Below are 23,920 nucleotides of genomic sequence, written 5' to 3'. Positions count from 1 at the left end.
GAGGGAGGGGTAATGAAATACTGTGTTAAGGTACTTGTAGTTGCTCAGGCACCTTTAAAGGCCCTTGGTTATTACTGGATGAACCTATGTCTGCTTCTGAAGAGATGTAAGTTGAATGCTGCTTAAGCATCCTTCAGCCTGAGGTCTGTCCCCTGATGAGCTCTGGCAGACTGACTGCCCAGACCCTCTCAGGTCTTCCTTGATTCTTGTGTCCAGGAAGAATTCAAGGCTAGCAAGCTTTCCTCCTCCTGATTTGCAGTTGCTTGACTTAAACATGAGCGTTGCCTTGTGCTTCTCAACTTGCTACTGTCTCGTTTGTAAGGCATCAGCCAGCATTTATTCAAGGAGATGCTAATAATCTTGAACATATAGCTGGTAGTATTTGTCTTAGGAAGGTTCCCAATGGTGCTGCAATCAAAGAACCACTAGTCATCCAGAGACCGTTGAAGTGGCATTTAGCAATACCTGTGGCAAGTGCTTCATGCAGAGACCTATCTACGTGGCTGTGTTTCTTGGCTGTAGTCTAGCTTACAACAGCCTGAATAAGTGTGGAAACCAGCAGTAAAATATTCTCAGTTAAAGGGATTCATCTATAAACTTCCCGAGAAGATTATGCTAATCCAGCGTCTGATGATTTAACAGGGCAAGCAATGTGAGAATCACTTTGGCAAAACATGTCCATCATAACTGGCATGATAGTCTCTTTAAAAAAAGAAAAAAAAAAAAATCCTGAGCAGTGTCCTGTTAATCTCAACTTCTCATCCACCCAGGACTCCATAGTTTTAATTTAGCTGGTGAAAGCATAGCTACTTCTCCTAATGAGTACTGTACAAAATCTTAAATTAGTCGGGTAGCTGCCGAATCCCAGGAAGTTTGGAACAGAGTGTACAGGGAGCAGTGGTGCCTTCCGGCTCTTTACAGAAAGCTGCCTGCATTTTGCTCAGCCAAGCAAACTGGAAGTTCCTGCAGTGAGCAGCCTTCTTACCGTTGAAAACAATGAAAAGATGCCTGCTGCCAGCAGTAGCATTTTGATGCCAGTTTTAATTGAAAAATGCACTTTGTTAATGCAACTTACAGTTAAAACTGTAATTCATAGCTTCTTGTTGCAGAAACTTACAGTTCACTGACCAGACTGGCTGTACTTCTTTTAACGTCAGTTCTGGCTGCAGACCACTGGTGCTCTGGAGCGAATTGGGGGTTTAAAGGCTCTTTTTATCACCCAGCTGTCATTGCCATAGTGCCCTTTTGTAGAAGTATGAGACAGATGATGCTAAAATTAATTCTGTAGTCCAAGATACTTTTCTTAACTATTGCTCTGACAAGTTGGGGAAGGGAGAGAGTTTTTATTTGGAAATTCCAGTATCTCCTGCTTTCCTTGGAAAGGAAGCTTGAAACATTAGCATTTTATTGTGCTTGTTTATGTGGGTAGATACACCTCAACCTGTTGTGAATTCCTGTGTGTGCCATGGCTTCTCACACCATATCATTGTTTCCATGCTATCTAGAGTTCAACAGCTCTCTCCTGGACAGCGTTGGTTCTGATGAAGACTCTGGGAATGAGGATGTTCTTGACATGGAGTATTCAGAAGCTGAAGCAGAAGAGCTGAAAAGAAATGCTGAGGTGTGATCTATGATTGCAAAAGCCAACTGAGAAATACACCCTTCTTTACCATCAGTTTAGTGTTGGAGGTAGTTTTACAAAGCAAGTGCAGAGTCTAGAAAGGTCTTTTATGTTCAAAAGTGAAAAGATAGAAAATTTCTATCCTTAAGAGACTGTCCTATTGTGTTATTTTAATTTCAAAAAAAACTAAAACAAAACAGCTGCAGACACCCTCTGAGTTTCTCTAAGATGTGGGTAATGGTGAAAAGGAAACAGTAATTTTATACCAGAAATGTTCCAGTGCATTTAAAGCAATGAGCCTGAAATTCTTACTTACAGAGAGAGAGGACTTCTGCCAGCGTGGTAGTTTAATTGCAGTGCCATAGGCTTCTAGATCCTGCACCACCAGAACTGGGAAGTTGTGGCGAGATCTTACTCCCATTAGGTGAAACATAACTGTAACCTAGGCTGTGCTGCCAGCCGCTGGCACACTCAGACTCCACACAGCAGTGTTGTGAAAGTTGCCTGCTTGCCTCAGTGGGAGGAGTACTGTGTAGAGTGGAAAAGGTTAAATAATTGGAGTTTCTTTGAGCAGTTTTTATTTTCTTACAATTCTTTACCAATTACCTTACCCTTAAACCACAAGTTACATTTTTAATAGTGTTGTCAGTGAATCTTATCAGTAACATCTCCTGGTCAGAGAGGATTAAAAAATAATTGTCAAAAGCCAGTTACCACCATTTAGTTTTATTGTCAGTGAATAGACAGAGCATGTTTCCTGCATGCAAAGAGGGCATTGTGTGCTGACATTACGGGTGCATGACAAGAGAATCTGGGCTACATATGCAGTATTAGTTGTTAAACCTGTGTACCATTATCAAGGGTATTTCTTTGATATTTCAGAAGTAAGCATGGTGTTCCCTTTTTTGCTTGTCTATATTTATTTGGTGGATTAATTCTGACATCAGTGGAAGTCACTCAGGAAATAGTTGTTTAGAAGACTTTGCAGTGTAAAGCTCGTGTCAGCATCTGTTGTGAGGTCAGAGTGGCTCCTTTGCATGTTCATTGGCTTGCTGAAAGATTAAATAAGATGGGAGGCTTTTTCCCACTTCTGGAAGGACTGCTTGTTTGGTCTGAAACAGGGTGTCTGTTTCTGTAATCCTTGACTGGGTTGCAGCTTTGAATACAGTAGCTAAAGCTGGTATCTCGGGTATAAATCATCTTGTCCTTTTGGGGGACAAAAGTGAATGCCTAAAAGCTTTAATTGAACTTCCCCCCCCCCCCCCCCCCAGACAGGAGAGCTTCCCCACTCCTATCGTCTCATCAGCATCGTCAGCCATATCGGAAGCACATCATCTTCAGGTAAAAGATACCACATTTTATTCTTCATCTCTTATCTAGCTTAAAAAATCTGTAATACAGAATTACCGTAGAAGGATTATTTGCAGAAGATTTCAGGCAGCAAAGCAAGTCTTCCATCATGGCTTGCTGGTGGGGGAGCAGGTTGAGGATGTCATGGTGCCTAACACTCAGCATGTGGATGACGTAGTGCTTGTGGGGTCCATGGAATTGCTTGTGCTTGTTACCAGCTCACTGACCAGGAATGATGGAGGGAGCAGGATCTTAAGGGTCTTTTAGCATTTAAATCTGACATAGGTCTGTGGGCTGAGGTATCTAGCTAACCAGCTTACTGGTTGAACTGCAGCATGAAAAGAAAGGTGCGTTCTGTGTTTTTAAGGTCATTACATCAGTGATGTCTATGATATCAAGAAGCAGTCCTGGTTCACCTACAATGACCTGGAAGTGTCTAGAACTCTAGAGGCCACTGTTCAGTGTGACAGAGACCGAAGCGGCTACATCTTCTTCTACATGCACAAGTAGGTGTCTTGGGGAATTTTGCTGCTAGTAGTAACCTGCTGTTTATGAGGAAGAGGGCTTCTCTTCTTCCTCTAGTCCTCTTTGCTGGGATGTAAAGTATCTCCATGTATTTGTCAGAAGAAAGCGTAATCAGAATTATATGCAAGAACGACAAAACTGAAGTGCTCCAAGTTCAGAGGCATGGAATTGTATGTCACTAATACATAGGGTTTTAACAAGATGCATTAAATCATCTTTTAAGAAGAGGATTCAGTGTCTCAGCTATGCATTCGTTGCACGAGGAATCATAAAGGAGCTTGGGTTTTTCCCTTAAGTGCTGTGATATCTGTAAATGCCCTTATCCCTGCTCCTAGCGGTTGTGTTGTTGCAGCCGTGGTCATCTCAGGACACGGGCAAGAGGGGGTTTGTAGGTAGAAGTGATACCTTTTCAGGCACACAGAACTGAAGAAGGGGTTTTGTGCCTCAGTTTGTCCCCTTCTCTCTTTACTGGTTGCTATAATAAAGGATGTTACTTCATCTACAGACTGTGTCCTGTGTTGCTTCTGATCCTTTTACCAGCCAGGAGTTATTTTCACTATTGTTACTGTTCTTTGAGGCTTGCCACTGACCTTACTCATTGTAATAATGAATGAAAAAAAAGTGCTGTGGGATTCAAGGAGCCTTGCTTAGAGATGCCAGATAAGACACCTTTCTCTGCCAGGATCTGTGACACTTGAGTTTGTGGATTAAATCCAGTTGCTGATTCCCTCGGGGCTGTCTTATGTAGCGGTTTGTTGTTGTACATAAGTTTCACTGTTGGTCTTTCCCTCTGTCCTAGGGATATCTTCGATGAGTTACTAGAAACAGAAAAAAATGCACAGCCACTTAGCATGGAAGTAGGAAGATCGGTTCGTCAGCCTCTGTGAAGAGTAAAACACCTTGTTCCTCCTGAGGAACAAGGAAGATTCTGAACTTGTGCCAGACACACAGGAGTAACAAACAGCTCAGGGCCAAAACAAGAGACAAAAGGTAGAAATACAGGACGCTTGGTTTGTTGAACCATCTGTGCAAGTCCTGGGCCTGAACCACGCGTTTAAACCTTGACATCCCAGAGCGATCCTCCTGTGGTGAAGTTTTTATTGTTCCTCAAATAATTTTGTCAGCATGGAGCCTTAAAGAGTTGCATCAAGCCACAAGACTACAGCTGCTCATAAACTGATATAAAAAAAAAAAAGTGCAAAAAGAGACTCAACTTAAAAGCCCACTCACCTATGAGACGTGAGTGGCGAAGATTTACATATCACTTGGCTTTTTTTTTTTTTTTTTCCTCTCCAAGAGCAATTTAAGCAATAGATTCTGTAACCTGGCGTGTGTTGTGTTAGTAATATTCACTGGAAACCCAGATCACTGAGTACGCTCTTGCCAGTCATCTCGCTAACAGGCGTTTTGGAGTCACTCAAGCTGACGCATTTTGAATTTCATGGGTTTGTAAGCGCTCTGCTATTTACATACAGTTCCAGGAAACAAACTGTTGGTGCTGTGGAATGTATTGCATACCTGGTGGCAGCTCTGTCATTTTTTTACACCATTCACTGTCATCCTCCTTTAGACCTGAGATTATATACGTGATTTCTTTCATTTTACAAGTTCTATTATTTGACTGCATTTTCTTCATAAGGTTGTTGCCTAAGTACGATTTGGAGAGGAGAGGTCTCTCTTTGGTGTGCAGTATTTTGCACTGAAGTTATATTGCTTAGGGCTGCTTTGATGTAACTCTGGGGGTAGGTGAACACCTGGAGCAGACTGAGAACAGTAGCAGGAGGTGAGCAACAGCCACTTTGCATCTTCTGTGAGGGAAAGAGTGTTCTGGCGTTACCCTTTGTGCGCAGGCCTGTGTCATCGTGAATCAGAAACGGTGGGAAAAGGCAGGGTCTGCAGGGTAGCCCTTGGCAGTTGAATTGCTCTTTGATGGAACCATGGTCTTGCTTTGGTCTTCTCGTATCCGAGGGTAAGAGGGTTTTTACTGCAGCTATGCCTCTGTTCTCCTTTCTGAGGAGTGCAGAGTGCTCAAACTGTGAAACTTAAACCAGGTGGAAAGCTTTCAGAAAGCCCATGTTCAGCATTAACAGAATACGGTTAGGAAGAAGTGTTGCATTTTATTGGATTTAGAGACATGATGCTCCTTTTATAGCTTGTTTCAGCAGGGGGGGGATAAGCCTAGTGACTTCACTTTTTCAGCACCCTCGCACTTACTTAGCAAGGGCAGATGTTTTGTTTTGCTGGCATTTACTTATTTCGGAGAAATTGTTGCTGTTAAGCAGAGTAGTTGCTCTTGTTTTGGCCTCTAGTTATGATTTTTGCAGCTTGAGTTTTAGAGGTGAAAGACTTGTTTAAAAAAAAAAAAAACACACAACCAAAAAAACCCACCTTCTTTTGCTGTCGAGATAGTTTCTGGGTTTTTTAAACTATTGTTAGGAGTTTCTCAGGAATAAATCAGCTGAAGCAAAGCAGACAAAACCACCGATTTAGGAGACAGCAGGCACCTCTTTCATGGGCACTTCCACACTGGAGTTTATCCTAGCAGGCTGGCAGGGGGATGATACCTCAGTGGCCTCTTCTCACCTCTGTGCGCATCAGTGAGCCACAGTCATCGGTAGTCCTCCCCAAACCAAGTATTTTGGGGACCCCAGTGTGGTGAAAAGACTGACTGACCTTCCAGTCCACGTGTCGGATGAGCCCAGTGGACCTGGTCAGGGTGACATCTTTCTGGTTTCTGGGCTAGGAGTGAACGTTTGGTTGTAAACATGATAGAGCATTTATCTTGTAAGATGCAGCCCATGTGGGTGTATATGTTAATTTATTACAAAGCATTATACTTTTTTATTGTCGATACTAATTTTGGTAGAATTCTGGGTAGCGGGAAGAGGCGGTGACATGGGAGTTGTCCTTTGAACTGATCGCCCCTGCGAATGTGATGAAGGGACTGCTCCAACCACAGGGCAAATTTGTATTCCCCAAGCGCATCCTATGCTAGTGCTGTAAATAACCGGTATTCCTGTAGTATCAGAAGTCAGCTCTGCTTTTCTGGGTGGCAAGGTTGTTTTTGCAAGGCGCTGCACTCCAGTTAATTTATAATAAAAGCAAACATTGCCTGACTTTTCAGTGCAGTAATTTTTGTTTAAAACCAGTTTTTGTTTGGATCAAGGTGCGAAAGCTGATGCTTGAAACCAGCGTTCCTTGTTTTATGAAAAGTTCTTGCTTATTATTCTAGCCATTAAGAATGTGCAGACATCTGTTAATTAATTTAAGCTTTTTTGTTTGGCATGCGGCAGCTCAGTTGCACCTTCACTCTGGCAGGAGTGTCTGCAGAGCCCCTTCCTTGCAGAAGCTAGCTTTCTCCCTGTCCAAGAGCAGCGGGGGGGAAGACGGTGTGTAATCCCTGAGGGGCGTGCTGCCCACCAGCTTGTAACGTTCCCGATGCTCACACTGTTCAGTAAGGTTGTCCCTTCCAGGTGGGGCTACCCATCCTGGGGGATAGGTAGGTGGAGAAGTTCAGCTGCAGTCCCTGAGCACGTGCAAGCTCTTCCTCAGATGTACAGAGTTGTGGTTAAACATTTACCCGCTCCTGAATCAACCTAGTTTAGTCCAAGTGTGATTCAGCATATAAACACAAGGAACTCCCATCTTGCCGTTTCTCTCGCCCCTTCGTTGTTTGACTGCGATAATTTGGTCTTGATTTACTCCCCTACTCTGAGAGGTGCAAAACTGCTCGTGTCAATGAACTGGAGCTTGTGTGCACAGGTCCCTGGGGAGCCCTCGCCAGTGGGGCTGAACAAAGAGCCTTTGCAAAGCAAGGACTGGTTTCCCCACCGGAGCGGCAGGCTGAGACCAATGCGAGGAGCTGAGCAGGAGGAGGAGCGGGGGCTCTCCAACGCCTGGGGCCATTGCATTGCCTTCCACCTCCTGCTCGCTGCAGCGTGGATAACCATCACCCGTGCATCTTCCTTCTCATCCTGAGGAAGGGCTGATGGCCAGCCCCGCGCTTCCTGCTGCGGTTCACCGTGGCACGGGGGCATGTGGGGATCACCGTGCTTAGTGGGGTTGGGGGCTGGGAATAACTCATCTGCTTTGTTTTCCTTTTAATTGAGCTAATTATCCCTGTAATTTCCCGCCAAAGAGAGAGAAAAGGGTGCGGGACCCCTGGCAGGTGCTGTCCATGTAGCTCTGCTGCTGGACTCCAGCCTTGCCTGCCGTGGGGTGGCTGCTGCAGGTTTCTGCCTGCACCCCAACTTTCTGGTTCTTTAAACTGTTGATGTGGAGCAGCACTTTTCTCTGTGTTTTAGCAGACCTGTTCCTCTCTATTCTTTACAGTTTTTGCTCTTGGGTTCCCTCCGCCCCTTTTTAAATGATGTGTAGATAGATTTTTGTGAAATTAAAACCTCTTTATTAACCCTCTCTTGGTTTGGGAATCATATTTCCACACCGTCTGGGCTGCTGCCTGCTGAACGCTGCAGATGGTGGGTACTGCACCTCCACCCTGCATTTGCTGTTGGGACTTTGCTCAGTCGCCCAGGAACAGCATGTGCAGAGAGCACCCCTCTGGGGGACCCCCAGCCCCTCTCTGGGTCCCCAACAGATCCAAAGCAGGAAGAAGATGCCCTCCTCCCCTCCCAGGGCAAGGACAAGGTGATCCCTGGTGTCTGTCCCCACACAGGGGCCATCCCCTCAGCCTGTGCCTTGTTGCTTTTACCTTTGGTACTGCACGTATTTACTGAGGTTCATGTGATAACGGAGGGAGCGGCTCCAGCTGTATACCAGACCTTTAGCCCTGAGCTGCAGCTGCTGGGGTGGGATGGGGGAGCCCTGGCTCCCTAGGGGTGCCCAAGGTGGGGGCAGCTTGTGCATCACCTCTGAGCACGGGGGCGGGGGGGCAAAGGAAGGACCCAGGGAAAAGGAGCTGAGGGTCCTTCCCTGCACTGCCTCAGTGCCTGGTCAAGACCTCTGTCCCCCTGTGCCATCTCTTTGCCAAATAAGCCCCACACCTGGGCTGAGCCCAGGGGTTGGGGGGAAACACACAGCCCCGCTCTCCAAATCCATTTTATTTAATAAAAATAACAAGCTGGGGTTGTCCCTGTGCCCAGGCTCCTGCCCTAGAAGAGTCCTTTGTCCTTCTTGAGCTTTTGTTGTTTCCACAAGGGCAGCTTGCTGAAGGCGGAGTGGCTCATGCCAAAAACAGCCTCGAAGTCCTGGTCGGAGAGGTAGTACTGGGGGAAGAGAGATGAGGCTGAGGTAAAGCGGGGGAGGCTTCCCCGGTACCCCCCCCAGCAGCCTCCCAGCCTCGTCTCACCTCCTTCCTGCTGGGATCCACACCCCGCGGCAGGTCCTCGGCTGAGGTGTTTACCAGCACATCCAGGGGGAAGGTCTCCTGTTTGTTGGGGAGGAGGCTGGTGGTGCTGGTGAAGACCTCTTGCCTGGATGTGAGCACCTGGATGGGGCGGGGGGAGCGAGAGACAGGGTCACATCAAGGGCTGCCCCAGGAACGGAGGAGGCAACAGGCTGGTTCCAGGTGTCCCCTCACCAGAGGACGTGTCCTTGCAGCCGCTTGATGGCACCTGCCAAGGGGACGGAGGGGCTTTCTGTGCCCCCTCCCACCCCAGGCTGACCCCTGTCCCTGTGCTACTTACTGAGGTGAGATGCCCGAGGCTGCTCTCATCCCCCAGCTCAGCTCTCAGCACCTCGTAGGATTTCTTGTCCTGGGAAGGAGACAAAAGTGCTCAGCCCCTCAACATGGGCAGGGAGCAGGCAAACCCCTGCCCGCACCCTGGAGATGCTGGCTGGGGCCAGATCCACATCTGGTCCCATCTGCGAAGGGCCCCCCCGGTCTTTCCAGTCCCCTCTATGACTCACAGCCCAGTTGAGAGGGTCCCAGGCCGGGAACCAGCCAGTGAAAGTGGGGGGCTCATGGCCCTGCTTCACCACGATGATAGGGGTGTCGAGGTCGCGCCCGCTGGGGTGGCTCCACAGGTACTCCTGCACCATCACTGCCGCTGCCTCCTTCTCTGACTCATTGGCGCCTTTCCCAATCCAGAAGAAAACCTGCAACGAGGTCACCGTGTCCACCATGGGGGTGAGATGGGGCCCTCTGGGGCTGTGCCCAACCCATGGTTGGGGGCACGCAGGATCTGTCCACAGGGACTGGCACCAGGAGTCCATCCTCAGCCATGCCCTGGAGCAAGGGGGCTGGAAAAAAACAACGTGGGGCCAGGAACATGGGAGTTTCCAGCCTTCCACCCTACCACCTCTGGCTGCTGCAGGTCATCCACCCCCTCCAGGGACATCAGCTTGTGGGATCAAAGGTGTCCCCCTACCTCGTGCCCCCCCAGCTCACCTGGTCCCAGGTGTCCAGCAGGTAAACATCATCCTCCTCCAGGTCGTCCTGGGTGAAGTCTACGATCTCTGTGGCCATGAAGGTGCCTGTCTTGTTGGAGCACTCAAAGAGTCGGGGGGACACGGAGGGGTTCTCCTGCTGCAGCCTGGTGGGGGACAATGCAGCAGTCATGGTAGGAATGGGGCTCACCCTGCTTGGGGACTGGTGGCCCATCTTAACCCCAAGGCTGGGTAGGGACAAGGGACCCCTGGGCACAGGGCTGGTACCTCTTGTTGTTGGCATACTGGGACTTGCCCCCCAGGGCCAGCCAGAACTCAGGTGGCTCCTGTCCCTCTGCGATCACTGGCTTCTCTGTCTTGGAGATGATGTCGGCCACCATCTTGCCCATCTCACGCTCATCTCCACTGCAGCCCTGCCGAGCAAGCACAGCTGCTCCATCACCAGCCCCAGCCAAGGAGGAAGAAGAGATGGGGACATTTCTCCTGGGGGTGGCAGCACCCACCCTGGTGCCCGGTGGTACCCACCTTCCCATACCAGAGGTAGCAGCAGCTGGGGGTCTTGAGCACGAAGACGTCATTGGAGTTGAGAGAGGAGGCTCGGACGGGCACCTCGATGGCCTTGGTGTTGTACTCATTGGTGCCATGCACGTGGAAGAGGCGGGTGGAGGGTGTGGGCTCCTTGCTGCCCGCCCGCGAGGTGCCACCCTGGGGAACGGGGACAGGAGGTCACCACTGGTGCCACAGGCTCAACCGCCTGCCCAGTCCCCACCCCCCAGCAGCCCTGCGCTCACCGCATACACCACCATCTTGCCCTTGAAAATGGCCATCAGGTGGGCCGGCTCCTTGCCCATGGTGACGCGGACCTGCACGGGCTCATTGTTGTACTTCTGGTCCAGGATGACGGCTTGGTAGGCAGAGGCGGCCAGCTCATCTGCGCTGGCTTCGCGGCCCTGGGCAGGGCAGAGCGGGGCTCAGCACCCACCACAGCCCCCTTTTCCCTCTTGGGAAGAGGGAACCCTCATGCCGTTCCCATGGGGTCATGCATAGGAGCAGAGCACCCCCAGTCTGGAGAGCTGCCCCTGTCCCCCACCTGTGGTCAGTAACCTGGGGGTCTCACCTGCCAGAGGTAGATGATGCGGTTCACCTTGGGCCCTACGAAATAGGTGTAGAGCACCAGATAGCAGTCCCCACCATAGAAATGGCCCAGCCACCTCTTCTCCACAGGCACCAGCTCCTTGTTCTCCACACGCCAGACCTGGTGGGACAGGGACATGCTGCTGCCCGTGCATGCTAGTGCATCCCCCTGCACACCATGACATCCCCCAGTACAGCCCAGGGGGTGCCCCGAAAGGGTCTCACATTCTACCCTGGCCAGCCTACCTCCACCTCCCCGGATCCGTCATCCACCATCTTCTGCTGGGCAGCCAGCTGGGGCTTGGCGTACAGCGTGGTGGCATCAAACTTCACCTGCTCCACCTTGGCTGAGGGGAAGAGCAGAGGGCTGACCCACATCACGCCAGCCGTGGAGGTCCCCACAGCCCTCCCATCCCAATCCAAGGAGTCCTGCAGTGTCAGAAGCAGACACTCACCCACTTTGCCCATGGTGTGGGTCTTGCCCAACCCGCTGGTCTGGTTGGGGACAGTCCATTTTTGGAAGAGCTGCCTGAAGATGGTCGACTCAGACCCATCATTCTCCAACTCCACGCTGGTGCTGGCTGGGTAGTTCTTGGCTTTGATGAAGCCCTGGGAGATTCGGACCCAGAGCGTGGGCATGGGGTGCCCAGCACCCCAGGGAACAGCCAGGCTATCCCATAACTGTTCCCTAACCCAGCACCCACCAGTGCCCTGTTCATCGCCTGCTGCTTCTCCTCCTTGTTGGCTTTCTTGCCCTTCCACACAAAGATCTTTAGACCTCCTTGATCAAGGATGTAGCAGTCCTTGGAGGGGGGACAACAGCAGAAATTAGGACTTTGGGCAGCTTTAACCCTTCAAAAGCTGATTTGGTGAGCTTTGCCACCTTGCCATCTTGGCCCTGCCAAGGAAATTGGGCACCCCCCAGCATCCCATGGGTAACACACCTCATGCAGGAGCATGTCTTGAGTCAGGGGTCGAATCGCCACCTCCTGTATCACCAGGTTCCCGCTGGCATTGGAGAGGCTAGCAGAGGAAAAGAGAGGAGGAGGGGTTAGAAATGGGACTGGAAAAACCCCTCCCCATCCACATCTTGGGGTGGCATGGTTGGGTGGGGGTGTCCCCTGCCCATCCCTTTTCTCAACCTGATCATGGCAGAGGTGATACCCAGGGACCCTCTTGCCCTGCCATGGTGGCAACCTTGTTTGCAGCTTGCCCTGCCATGTAGCTCACCCATGGCCATGAGGAGGGACAAAGGGGTGTCAGATGTGATGGGGCCACCCAGGGACATTGCCACTGTATTCAGAGGTCATGCTTCCATGACCATCTCTCCATCAGGTACCAACCCTATTGGCACCAGGGACCCCTTGCTTCAATGGCATCCAAAGGACCTGTCCCCACCCCTGTGGTGGCCTTGACCCCTCTTGGTGGCTGTCCATGGGGACGGGAGTTGTGGGACATAGCAGAGATGGGTGCTGGGTCCCTCCAGCACCCTGCGAGATGCCCCCGCAGGCGACCCATCCGCAGCAACTCACTGGTAGAGCTTGAGGGAAGACTTGAGCTTCTGGTCCACTTTGTCATCAGGTGTGGCTGCCTTGATGTCCCTCTTCTCACCCAGCACGTGCGTGAGGACCTGCATGAGCCCTGGCGAGGCACCCTCGTCCTCACCGTCCACTATGCCCACCTTGGCACGGCCCCCACGCTCCCGGTCCCGGATGTCCTTGGCCAGGGTCATCGCCTGCACCCGGGGAAGAAGGGGTCAGCCCAGACTGGGAGGGAGTGGCCAGTCACCCCCTTCCTCCAGGGAGGGACCCTGGGACCCCCCAGCCATACCTTCAGCCTCTCGTTTCGGTTGCTCTCAGGGCCGTTCCACTGGATGATGAGCTGGCCCAGGTCCAGCAGGAACACATCCCCCTGGTTGAAGCTTTTCCAGCTCATCTCCACCTGCAGCACGATGGGATTGGGGGGGGACAGTCAAGCAGCAGGACGCCTGGGTCCTCCTGGAGCCACAGCCCCTGCCTGTCCTGGCTCAGTGCTGATGCATCTAGCCAGTATTCCTCCTCCTTATCCCAAGAAGGGCTTTTTGGGCTGAGGTTGCTCCCGAGGCAAGGTGTCATGGCCCCACACCCGCTCTGTCCCCTGTTTGAGGGCAGCTATGTCTGGGGGGGGCTCTGGCCTGATCCTGACCCCAAAGAGCATCTCTACACAGAGGTTGGTGGCTGGGGTCCCCCCACATCCCATAACTCACCTCGCTTGCCACCACATTCTTCTTGCCCTTCACGTGCAGCAGGCGCTGGACGTTGTAGGTGTTCGTGTCCACGTGCTTCAAGCCTGAGGCCACCCCACCCTTCTTATAGCTGGGGGCAACAGACACAGCGTCAGCCCTGAGCCCCGCTTCTTGCTCCAGTGGGCTCCCCCTCCCGCCTCTGTGGGCAGGGAGGTGTTTGGGGACACCCACCCACCCATGTGGATGATGGATGGAGTGAGACCAGCTCCAGATCCTCCTGCCTCCCCCACCCCACTGGGACAGGGCTGTCCCCATCCCCACTGGGGACGTCCCCAGGGCAGGCATGCAGAGGACCCCTCCCCACCATTACCCACTGTGGTGGTGGGTCCCCGGGGTCACTGACATACATGAGTCCCTTCTTGAAGTAGGCGCGGAAGGTCTCGCTCTCGTGGCCCTGGACCTCACGGTGCTGCACGGCCACCGTGCCCAGGTGGTCATCTATCTGGGTGGTGTAGATGGCGGCTGCCCCCTGCTCATCCTGGCTCGACTCCTTGCCCAGCCAGTAGTGGATGTTGTAGCTGAAGCTGCTCCCAGTCTTGCGTGTCTGCAGGACACCAATGCCCGCTACAAGAGCCCCTGCCTCCCCAGGCCACTCTGGCCAGGGACATCCCTCCCTGCACCCCAGCCCACCCTGGGGCAGAGCCCATCCCCAGTCCCTCGCGGGACCCCAGGCTGCCCTACCGACAGCAGGATGTAGCAATCCCCCTCGTAGAAGTTGCCGTAGCTTTTGGTGGGCACTGGCACCATCTCCATGTTCTGCAGAAGGAAGGGAGATGTCAGATGTTGGGGACCCCCCCACCCCCCCACCCCACTGCCCCCAGCCCCAAAATCTGGGTGGGTTTAACCCTGGGTGCCACACTGAGACCCTCGAACCCAGGCACTGAGGACACGGAGGGGGGATCTTCCCTCCCACAGCCCCCCCAAACAGCCTGGTGATGGGTGTCTAGGTAACGGGTGCCCAGGCTGTACCCCCGTCCCCACCTCGATTCGCCATATCTGGAGGCCCGGCGTGGTCTTGTTGAGCATCCTGCTGACTTTGGTGCTGAGCTCCACCATGGTGACGGGTGCTGCAGGCAAGGGGACCTGCCGGGGCATCGGCAACACCCTCGTTAATGACAGGCAGTGCCATTAAGAGCTGGGACGGAGCCAGCCTGCCGTGCCATCTGCTGTCTTGCATTGTCTGCTACTGGCTGGGCCATAAACCCCCATCCGGAGCTGCACGGAGTGAGGGGACCCCCCGACACCCCCGTGCCAGGGCTGCAGGCACACAAGCGGGGCCGCCGTCCCCCTCAGCCTGGCTGGCACTGTGGCTAACAGGGGCTGTCACAGCTCCATGCCAGGGTCCGCAGTGGGCAGGAGCAGGGTCCCCCGAGCGCCCCGGTGTCCTGCCCTGTGCTTGGGCACAGGGTAGGGCTGTACAGGGCATCCCCAGCCCAGCAGCAACAGCTGGGTGACACCGCTGCGCAGCGGCCTGCTCCTCCCCAGCGCCAGCAGGAACTGGCCCTGCTCAGCCTGCTCCCAGCTCAGCTTGGCATGACATGGCACAGCATGGCATGGCCACCGTTGGTGGCCTTGCACACACACGCATGTGCACGCACACACATACATGTGTGCAAGCACACGCTGCCTGCTTCAGCCCCCCCCCCCCCAACTCCCAACCCCACCGCCAGATCCATGCCCCCCAGGGAGGGCTCAGCCTGGCCCCACAGAGGTGCCGAGCTTGCCAGGGCTCAGCCCCAGAGTTGCAGAAGTTGCCCACAGCCATCTCTGCCAAGCTAGCAGTGCTCGCCGGCAAGCAGGCGGGGAGGTCAGGCAGCCAGCGGTGCCCAGCAGAGAGGTCTCTGCTCCCCCAGCCCCGCAAAACGCTGCCTTGTCCTGCTGCGCTGCCCTGAAAGTGCCCAAATCCCGTCCCTCAGATCCAGGGGGGTGACATCCCTCCAGCGCAGCCCCGCGGTGGGGCACCGGTGGATCCCCAAGCCCCGTCCCCAGGCCACCCTGGTGCCAGGAGCGGTGGTGGCTGCAGGATGTGCTGTCCCCCACCATGCCCGCCTTCCAGCCCCACACCCCAGCCCCTCACCTTCCCTGCAGAGCTGGGCACAGGTGAGCGTACCTAGGCAAAGTGCTCAGGTGCCAGCACCCAGGAGACCTTTGTCCCTTCCTGTCCCAGCCTATGTTCACCATAAAAGGGCAGGAACAGCCCGGAGTCAAGGTCCCCACGGCCCTCCAAGGCTTCTCGGCACCTGAAGAGCCCCCCCTTACTGATGGGGTGATTGCCCTCCCACCCTCCCCAGGTGCTATTACAGCACAGGGCAACCGTGGGCACCCTGCTGTAGTACCAGCTGCCCTTCCCAGGCCTGCTCCCCTCTTGGCCCTTGGCACTGAGCCCACGGTGAGGGGTTTTTGATGCCTGCCCCCCCCCCAAAAGTTTCCCCAAAGCGACAGCAACAGGCTGATGCCACAGGGCTGGGCTATGCTGCCGCCCTCCGCTCGCCCAGTCTCGTGGTGATGGGGTTTTTGGTGCCACCAGTAATGCAGCATCATCTTCCCACCCCACGTGTCCTTGTGTCCCACCCCCTACCTGGCACATCACCTCCCTGCCCGTGGGACTGTCCCCAGGCTGTGCCACTCTCCAGCTGGAGGCCAGATCCCTGCTCACCACTCAATGGGCTTTGCCCTCCCCACATCGGAGATCTCTGCGGTCCCTGCCTTGGGGATGGGAAGGGAGCGCAGGGATGGGGCATGGTGCTGGGGTTTGGGGGCACAGGGCAGGGCATAGAGCGGTGGCATGGCTAAGCCTTGTGCCCTGTCCCGTGCCCCCAAACCCCAGCCCCAAGGGGTGGTACCTGATGATGCCCTTGGATGTTGGCAGAGAGGAGAGGGGTCTGGAGTCCTGCCCAGAGGCTCCCAGCCCCGAAGGTTGTTTTGGGGGGACGACCAAGGGGTACATAAAGCTGGGGGGGGGGGGGGGGGTTCGCAGCAGCAGGCAGGCCCCCTGGACTCCCCGTCCTGCTCTTATCTCTTCCCCAGCCCCGCAGGATTGCCGCAGCCTTATCTTGGCCGCCCTGCTGAGCCAGCAGCCCTGGCCAAGAGTGCCACAGGCATCCTGCACCCCGGCCGTCATCCTGGCGCCAGGCCTGGGCTGCAGTGAGCCCCAAGTCCTGCCTGCACCCCCGCCAAGGATCCCCAAAGTAACGGCAATGGGCTGAACCAGGCCAGGGGGGCGTCAGCCACAAACAAGGGGGTGCCCTGATGCCACGGAGATGGGCTCTACTGCTGCCCTCCACTCCCCTGGCCCTGCAAACCCCCAAACCCTCCTAACCATGCCACCCAGCTCCCACCCCCTGCACCCTACACCAGCGTCCCCCGTGGGACCCTTACCTGGGTGCAGAGCCTCCGGCAGAGGTGTGGAACGGAGTTTTGGGTGGGGTGTGACACCCGGCTGGCTGCTCTCTGCTCGGTGGCCGCGTCCCAGGGCTGAGCCTGCTGGTGTGGCACAGGGGTGGGGGACCCCACGCCAGCCCCAGAGGGCTCGCCCCCTCCGCGGGCCCCCCAGCCGGACATGCTGGGCCACTAATGAACTCAGTAATTAGTGCAGCCATCAGGGAGGACAGAGACTTCGTTAATGAGGGGAGGCACAGGGCCAATGAGGGCACGGAGGGGGCAGCTAAGAGACACCCCCCCAGCACCCCACTGCCTGCACGTTGGCAGCAGGCTGCCCGGGGGAGGGGTCACAAGTCCCGTCCCCCCCAGTGACCCCCAGTCTATGTGGAGGGGTCTGACACCTTATTTGGAGGAAACTGAGGAAGGGAGCACTTGTGACACAACCCCCCCCACCCCAAGGCCCAAGGCTGGGGGGCAAAACCCACACGGTAAATTCAGCCCCCCCCCCCCCCCCCGCCTTGTTGAGGGGTAGGATACCCATTCCCGTGGCATCAGGGTCCTTCTTCCAGGAGGAGGGGGAAGGGGTTAGGATGGGGGTGCCAGAACAACCGGGGGGGGGGAGGCTGCCCTGGACTGTGAGGGTGTCCCCTTGGCACCCTGCAGCCCAAGGGTGCTGCCCCAGCACTGACTTGCAGCATCCCCCCCTTCCCAGGGGGATTTAGGGGATCCCGGGGGCTCGCTACCCCCCCACTGTGCACACCCACTAGCGACACGCACTAGCGACACGCACGTGGCATGTGCCCGTGCCCATGCCCACGCGTGCACACACTTGCGCACACACAGGACTCACCTTTCCAAGATGGTTTGACAGCTTTAATCACATGAAGGCACTTGGATCTGGTCCCCCAGCCCTCCCCAGTCCCCCCAGTGCTGCCTCCGGACCCCCCCCGGACCCCCCAAGGGTGCCCAGCACGGGGTCTGTGCTCCTCGGGTGCTGCAGCACCCATGGGTGCTTGCTGGGCAGTGGGCTTTGCTGGTGCCGTTTGACTTGTCTAATATAAAGTGCTGAGTTCAACCCTCCTGGAGGGGCAGGATCAGGCCCGGGGCAGGCAGGGGTCCCAGGGGGTGGGTGTGCCACAGCGTCCCCCATCCCACCCCCCCGCCATTGGGCAGGGGCTGGAGGCAGGGTGCGGGCAGGCCTGGGGGGACCCCTGCCTCCCCCCGGCACCCAGTGCTGGAAGAAGGGGAGCGCCAGCAGGAGCCGGCTGGACAGCACCGGAGAGCTAAAACCCCTCGCGTTCCCCTCGTCGTCCCCCCCCCTGCAGATACTGCCCCCCCTTCCCTGGCACAAAAGGCACCCATGATTTTTTGGGAAACCGTTGCTTTTCCCCCTAAAAAGATATGAGACATTGTCCATATTGCGATGCTAAAAAAGGCCTGGCTGAGCTCAGCCTCCCCCCCCCTCCCCCCCCAAAAAAACCCTCCCTGAGAGCCCCCAGTCCCTCAAGACTGGGAGACACCCTGGCACAAGCCCAACCCCACGGGGGTCAGGGTAACCCCCAAGCTGCAGGGAGGGGGGCTCTGCAGTGCACCCCACCCCTGCCCCAGCTGGGGGGCTGGAGTAAAGCTAGGGGGGGCACACTAAGGCTGGTATGGGGATCCCTCCCCCCTGGGAGTCGCAGCCTTTGGTGAAGCTGCGGAGGGATGGGGAGGGGATGTGTGGCCCCCCTGGCAAGAGAGGGGACCCCCCCTCCTGGTGACTGGAGTGGCTCCCACTAACACAGTGTAACTGGGAATGGGGGCGGAGGCCACCAGACCCCCCCCTCCAGGAAGAAACTGAGGTTGGAGGAGGTGAGTTAAGAGCCCCCCCGGGAACACCCCTTGCAGGGCTGGGGGCGACATGGAGACACGACGTCCCAAGGCACGTGGGGGGGGCATTTGCGGCCGGGGGCTCAGCCCTGAGGCCGGGCTGCCCCCCAAAACACACCCCCTAGGCAGGGGGCAGCAGAAGGCACGAGGGTGGGGTAGGGACATGCCCCCCCCCCCGAGGTGATCAGCTGCACCAAGGGCAGAGTTAAGGATAGGGTGTCGGCCCTATGCACCAAGGCCAATAAGACTCCCCCATTTTTCGGGGGGTGGCAAGGGGTTAACCTGTCCCGTAGCCCCTCCAGATAGGGGCTGAGGGCCGCCAGCCCCCCCCAGCAGGCAGAGCCCGGTTGGGGGGGGTCTAGTCCCCCCCAAAGGCAGTGGAAAGCAGCAGCTGCTGACCCCCCCCCCCCCTTCCCCACTTGGGGACACACAGAGGGGAAAAGGACCTGAGAACCGTTTCGGGGAGGGGGGGAACGTGGGTTGAGGGGGGGTGGGACAGCGGGGGAGGACGGGACCCCCCCCAACAGGTCCCCAGCACAGCAAGGCAGCGGGTCACCCACGGCTCCCCTCTCCTCCGTGGGAAGGGGGACACCCAGCTCCCCATCGGGGGCACCCGCATCTCCCACCACCAGCAGGCAGGGAGGGCACCCGCGCCCACCGGGGCTGGGGAGGACGATGGGGGGGGTGCACACTGGGACACACCCCCCCGCCTAAAATAAGGCACCCGGCTGCCACGGCGGTGCCCCTTGGCAGCACCCGGCGGGGTGGGGGGGGCCACTAGCTGTTAGTCCGCTGCTTCTTGAGCACTGCGTACACGTCCTCCACCTTGCTGAGCCTCTCGAAGAAGGGCAGCAGGTCCAGCAGCTCCGTGTCCGCCATGTTATCGAACCAGGAGGCCACCGGCACCTGCGGGCAGCGCAGCGGGCAGCGGCTGAGGCGGGGACCCCCCACCACCTCCCCTCCATAACCCCCCCCCAGCCTCACCCCAGGGGTACGTACAGCGTTATCAGGGTGGAAGATGTAGGATGCGGGCGAGTTGTCCACGATGATGATGCGGCGCAGGTCGCGGCCCAGGCGGCTCAGGTCCTTCACGTAGTTGCCGCGATGGAAGACGCAGGATTCCCGGAAAAGCCGTGCCCGGAAAGCCCCCCATTTATCCAGCAGGTCGGCCACAGGGTCCGCGTACTGCGGGCACGGGAAGGGGGTCACTGGGTCACGTCGTGCCACCGTGTCCTGTCGTGTGTGTGTGTGTCCCCGGTGACGATGGCACCCAGCTCTGCACCAGTGCTAGCTCACTCTGTGCCTCAGTTTCCCTAGCCGGCGCCTGGGAGTGGCAGGCACTGCCTGCGGGCATGCAGGGGACGAGGGGCCACCGATGCCCACAGGTGGGCAGCCAAGGAGAGTTGTGCAGCCCGAGCGGTGGCCGGGAAGGGGAGGGCGATGGTGGTGGCGGGGGGGGCACCCACCTTGGCCAGGCTGGCGGTGAAGAGCACGCACTCGAAGAGCTCACCCATGCGCTGCAGGAACTCGTCCACGTGCGGCCGCTTGAGCACATACACCTGCGGGCACGGGGCAGAGGGCAGCGCGCCGCGGGCGCCGGCAACCCGGTCCGTCCCCCCCAACACCCCCATGCCCACCCTGGGGGACAGCTGTGTCCCGGAGCCCAGCCAGCAGCTCCCTGCTGGGCAAGGGAGGCAGAGGGCTGCCTGCGCCCCGCGCCGTGGGGGCTACCCGGCGTGGGCTGGGGGATGCCACGGCCCCGCTGGCACATCCAGGGTGAAGCGTCTGGCCGGCTCCAGAGCCAAGTAACCGAGAACAGGCTGACTGCCCAGACCACAGCCTATCCTGGATTACTTGAACCCGGGGCCGGCCACTGCAGCAGGGCACTGCGCCAGGACCCCCCCACACACACCTCCCCACCCTGCCGGGAGGATGGGCACCCACCTCTGCCCCCCGAGGTGCCAGCCCTGGCACCCTGACGCCCCCGACCGTCCCTGGGTGCAGAGCGCTGGGACGGCTGCCGGTCCCCGGGGAGGGAGCAGAGGGGGCTGTGCCCCCCCTGCCCACCGGGCACCCTTCACCCCCGTTGTTACCTGGTGCATGATGCCATCGATTTCCACGGGAATGATGAAGTCGGCGTTGTTCACCGGCTGGGGAGGGCACAGCAGGGTCAACGCCAGGCAGGCACTCCCTGCCCAAACGCTGCCTGCCCTCTGCCCGCGATGCACCCCCTGCCAGTCCCGCAGCCCCCAAAGCAGGGACGGACACCCCCTCCGACCCAGCAGGGCTGCGCAGGGTGCTGCTCCTGGGTGCCGGGCATCGCCTAGGGGGTTGCAGAGCAGGTGGGGAGGGGGCGGGGGGGGGCAGGAGAGGTGGAGGGGGCCGGGGCGTCCCCCACCTTGAAGGAGCTGTGCACCAACGTCTCGTCCAGGTCGATGACCACGCACAGCTTGCTGGCGTCCTGCGGCTTGATCTCAGGCAGGAGGTGTTTGACGGCGGCCTGCGGCAGGGCGGGGGGGGCACAGGCAAACCCGGGGGGGTCACCAGGGTGGCCAGGGGCACCCCCTCCCCTCCTGCCCACCCGGAGAGGGGGCACAGCAGGGGGGAGCCCATTTAGATACCCCCCCCCCCCCCCCCCCGACCCCATCCTGGCACAGGGGAAGCGCTGGGGATGGGCAGCCCGGCCCCCCCTCAGCACTGCCCCCCTCCCCAATGCCAGGTTGGGGAGGGGGTGCCCGGGGTGGGGGGGTACCTTGGGCAGGGCCCCGTTCTCCTCCACCAGCAGCGGGGCGCTGGTGGTGCCGGCGCAGGGCTCCCCCTCATCGCGGCACAGGCAGCAGAAGAGGGACTGGAGGATGCTGCGGCTCCGCGGCTTCTTGGCGGGGGCCTGGGTACCTGAAGTGGGGGGGGGGGGAGTGGGGTGTAAAGGGGGGGGGACGGGTCCCCCCGGGGTTCCCCCCCAGCCCCGTGCACGGCGAGGGGGGGCGGGTGAGCCGGGTTCGGGGTGTCGGTGCCGGACACGGGAGGTGCCGGGGGGAGCCCCCCGGAGCCCCCCCATGCCCTTATCAGCCCCCGGCACCCATCCGGCCGCCCTTCCTGCCCCGCCAAGGGCCGGCGCCGCGGACACGAGTGTTTGGAGACACCCCCCCCCCTTCACAGCCCCTCGCCCGGGCGCATCCCCTGCCGCGGGTGACCCCCGTGGGCCCCCCACCGCGGCTGGAGACCCTACAATAACAGAGCGGGGCTCTGCCCCGGCCGCTGCGGCACCGCCCGGGGCGGCCCGCGGACCCCCGGCTCGTCCCCGCTGTCCCTCCCCGGGGGGCGCTGACCCACGCGGGTGGGCGGTCCTGTGGGCGGGGCCTCGCCCAGGGAGGCGGGGCTTACAGACCTCTTTCCCCCGCCCCCAGCCAGCCCCCCCTTCTCATTGGCCGACTCAAGCGTACCGGAGGCGAGAAGCCAATCAGGGCGAAGTGCCCGCCCCTGGGCGCCGTTCCCGCAGCCCCCATTGGGCGGATCAAGGGGAAACTGAGGCAGAGGGGCAGCTCCTGCCCGCCCCGGGCACCGGGGGTAGCGCGACGGCTCTAGCCCCTTCCCCACCGGCCCCGCGGGCCGGATCCTGCCCCCAGCCCAGCCCGGGCCGGGAGCTGGGCCGGCCTGGGCCAGGAGCCGCAGGTCCCCCGGTCATGCCCCTCCAAGAACCGGGCCAGGGCCCCGCGCTCCGGCAGCCCCGTGGGGCGCCCCACGGAAGGGAGCCCGTGGGGCAGGAGCTGCGCACTGGGGACGGAGCCCGTTCCCACGCTTGTCCCCCCCGGCCCCGCCAGCTCCCCCGGCCGGCGGGCAGCACACAGGCAGCGCTCCCCACTAAACCCCCTGCGCTGGGTGGAGGGAGCGCAGGAGACGTGGAGGGACGGGACGGGACGGGGCGCCGGGCTGTGCCCCGGACTGCAGCGGGGTGCCCAGCGCTCACCCCCCCATCCCTGCCTCAGTTTCCCCACCGGCGCTGCGTGCACACCCCCCCCCGCCCGGCTCCGGAGGAAACAGCGCAGATAACGCCGAGCGCCGGGGCCCGAGCACCCCAGGGTCACCGACGGGACTCGGGGGGACGGGAGGGGACGCAGCACGGCCTCCCGCGCCCCGGTGGGTGCAGACAACCCCGCTCCCTCCCAGCCCCGGGCCCCCCCCACACCCCCACCCGTGCCCCAGCGCGTCCCCCTCCAGCCCCGGAGCAGCGGGACGCACGGGGGCAGGCTGAGACCGCCCGCAGCTCATCACACCCTCCGAAATCAGCCGCCCGTAGGCCTCCAGCCCCCCCCCCCCCACCGCCCCGCGATGCCGGAGACCCCGAAGACCTCTCCCCACCACCACCACTCCCCTCTCCCGCACCGGGGGGGGGGGGGGAAGGGAAGGGATCCCCCCCCCCGCGTTACCTTTCTCCTGCAGCGGGGCGCTCCCCTCCTCCCTGCTAACCTGGGCGATGATGGACTGGTGCTCCATGGGCGCCGGGGGGGGGGGATGGGAGGGGGCGGCCCCCCCCGGCGCGGCCCCCGGGGGGGGGGAGGCGGGGCGGGGGCCGGCGGCGGCGCGGGGCGGCGGGCGCGGGAGCGGCGCCGCGGAGGAAACTTTGTTACAACATGGAGTTTCCTCCGCCCGGGCTGGGGCTGCAAACATGGAACCCGGGCGCGGTTTCAAGGAACCCCTTAAAAGGGCAACGCCGGGGGGGGCCCCCTCCTCCTCCTCCTCCTCCTCCCACTCCCACTCCCACCTCCGCCTCCCCGCACCCGCCCCGCGGGGGAGGAGCGGGGGGTCCCCACCGAGACGCGACCGGCATCGGGGGTGCAGGGGGGTTGGCGGCCTCTGGGGAGGCGTCTGCGGCGCTTCTTTGGCTAGAAAGGACACCCCCCCCCCCGCCCGCTCCTTGAGCCATGGTGGTCGTACGAGGCTCCCCCACAGCCCTCCGGCTGAGGGATAATGGAGAGGGGGATCAGCCCTGCTGTCACCCCCCCCAGGTGTCACACACACCCCCCCGTTCAGCTGGCGGCCCCGGGGGAAGGACCCCCCCGCAGCCACCCCCGGCATATGAAGCCCCCTGCCATGCTGGGTGTCCCCCGGAGCGGAGACCCCTGGAGCCGGTGGCTCTAGGCTGGGGGGTCACCAGCTCCCCCCGGGGACAGGTTCCCCACTGCCAGCGCAGGCCAGTGTTTGGGGCAACAGGTGCTGGGGGGCTGCACCAATAACCACCTGCTTTTTTCTTTCTTTCCCTCTTTCCCCTACAATTTCCCAATTATTTGGGAAATTAATATATATATATATATATATATCATCGATCTATATACTTCCCCCTGCAGTTCCTCTCCTCCTGCCTTCGGGGGGAAGCGGGGCTGTTTCCAGGCGCTCACCGAAAAGCAGCT

The 23,920-nt window shown here is 58.7% G+C and overlaps 3 protein-coding genes across 6 annotated transcripts in view; 1 reads left to right on the top strand and 2 right to left on the bottom strand.

The window, feature by feature from the left end:
* The window catches only part of USP37 (ubiquitin specific peptidase 37), a 39,444-nt gene extending 31,532 nt beyond the window's left edge, over window positions 1–7,912 (top strand). For all 4 annotated transcript variants that reach the window (XM_069781125.1, XM_009923158.2, XM_069781127.1 and 1 more), the window contains 4 exons: window positions 1,506–1,621; window positions 2,893–2,962; window positions 3,339–3,477; window positions 4,296–7,912. In XM_069781125.1, coding sequence (XP_069637226.1) covers window positions 1,506–1,621; window positions 2,893–2,962; window positions 3,339–3,477; window positions 4,296–4,383 — 413 coding nt within the window. In that variant the 3' untranslated portion in view covers window positions 4,384–7,912. The remainder of the gene's footprint in view (window positions 1–1,505; window positions 1,622–2,892; window positions 2,963–3,338; window positions 3,478–4,295) is intronic.
* Window positions 7,913–8,541: 629 nt separating this feature from the next.
* VIL1 (villin 1) lies at window positions 8,542–16,987 on the bottom strand. The gene is made up of 20 exons (XM_069781128.1): window positions 16,641–16,987; window positions 14,244–14,345; window positions 13,944–14,018; window positions 13,610–13,806; window positions 13,224–13,332; window positions 12,809–12,919; window positions 12,511–12,713; window positions 11,923–12,001; window positions 11,683–11,781; window positions 11,434–11,587; window positions 11,225–11,325; window positions 10,962–11,099; window positions 10,636–10,794; window positions 10,370–10,549; window positions 10,112–10,257; window positions 9,846–9,990; window positions 9,365–9,553; window positions 9,142–9,210; window positions 8,805–8,942; window positions 8,542–8,721 (listed from the first exon to the last, which is right to left on the bottom strand). Exons 1-20 carry the CDS (start codon window positions 16,821–16,823, stop codon window positions 8,608–8,610), a joined length of 2,691 nt encoding a protein of 896 aa, XP_069637229.1. The 5' UTR covers window positions 16,824–16,987; the 3' UTR covers window positions 8,542–8,607.
* Window positions 16,988–17,559: 572 nt separating this feature from the next.
* On the bottom strand, window positions 17,560–23,163 carry CTDSP1 (CTD small phosphatase 1). The gene is made up of 7 exons (XM_069781129.1): window positions 22,940–23,163; window positions 21,265–21,407; window positions 20,911–21,012; window positions 20,606–20,662; window positions 19,979–20,071; window positions 19,512–19,697; window positions 17,560–19,418 (listed from the first exon to the last, which is right to left on the bottom strand). Exons 1-7 carry the CDS (start codon window positions 23,004–23,006, stop codon window positions 19,290–19,292), a joined length of 777 nt encoding a protein of 258 aa, XP_069637230.1. The 5' UTR covers window positions 23,007–23,163; the 3' UTR covers window positions 17,560–19,289.
* Between the last annotated feature and the right edge of the window lie 757 nt (window positions 23,164–23,920).

The sequence above is a fragment of the Haliaeetus albicilla genome, chromosome 4, assembly GCF_947461875.1.
Source record: "Haliaeetus albicilla chromosome 4, bHalAlb1.1, whole genome shotgun sequence".
In the NCBI taxonomy this organism is placed as follows: Eukaryota; Metazoa; Chordata; class Aves; order Accipitriformes; family Accipitridae; genus Haliaeetus; species Haliaeetus albicilla.
Note: the sequence above shows the minus strand (reverse complement) of the source record. Positions and strands in the feature narration are given on the sequence as shown.

Coding starts and splice junctions, on each gene's coding strand:
- VIL1 (XM_069781128.1), bottom strand. CDS start 16,823: ATGTCCGGCTGGGGGGCCCGCGGAGGGGGCGAGCCCTCTGGGGCTGGC. Junction 11,782..11,922: donor AAGACATGCTCCTGCATGAG/GTGTGTTACCCA, acceptor CCCCCCTCCAAG/GACTGCTACATCCTTGATCA. Junction 11,326..11,433: donor CCACACCATGGGCAAAGTGG/GTGAGTGTCTGC, acceptor TCTTCCCCTCAG/CCAAGGTGGAGCAGGTGAAG.
- CTDSP1 (XM_069781129.1), bottom strand. CDS start 23,006: ATGGAGCACCAGTCCATCATCGCCCAGGTTAGCAGGGAGGAGGGGAGC. Junction 21,408..22,939: donor CGCCCCGCTGCAGGAGAAAG/GTAACGCGGGGG, acceptor CCCCCACTTCAG/GTACCCAGGCCCCCGCCAAG. Junction 20,072..20,605: donor TCGATGGCATCATGCACCAG/GTAACAACGGGG, acceptor CCGTGCCCGCAG/GTGTATGTGCTCAAGCGGCC.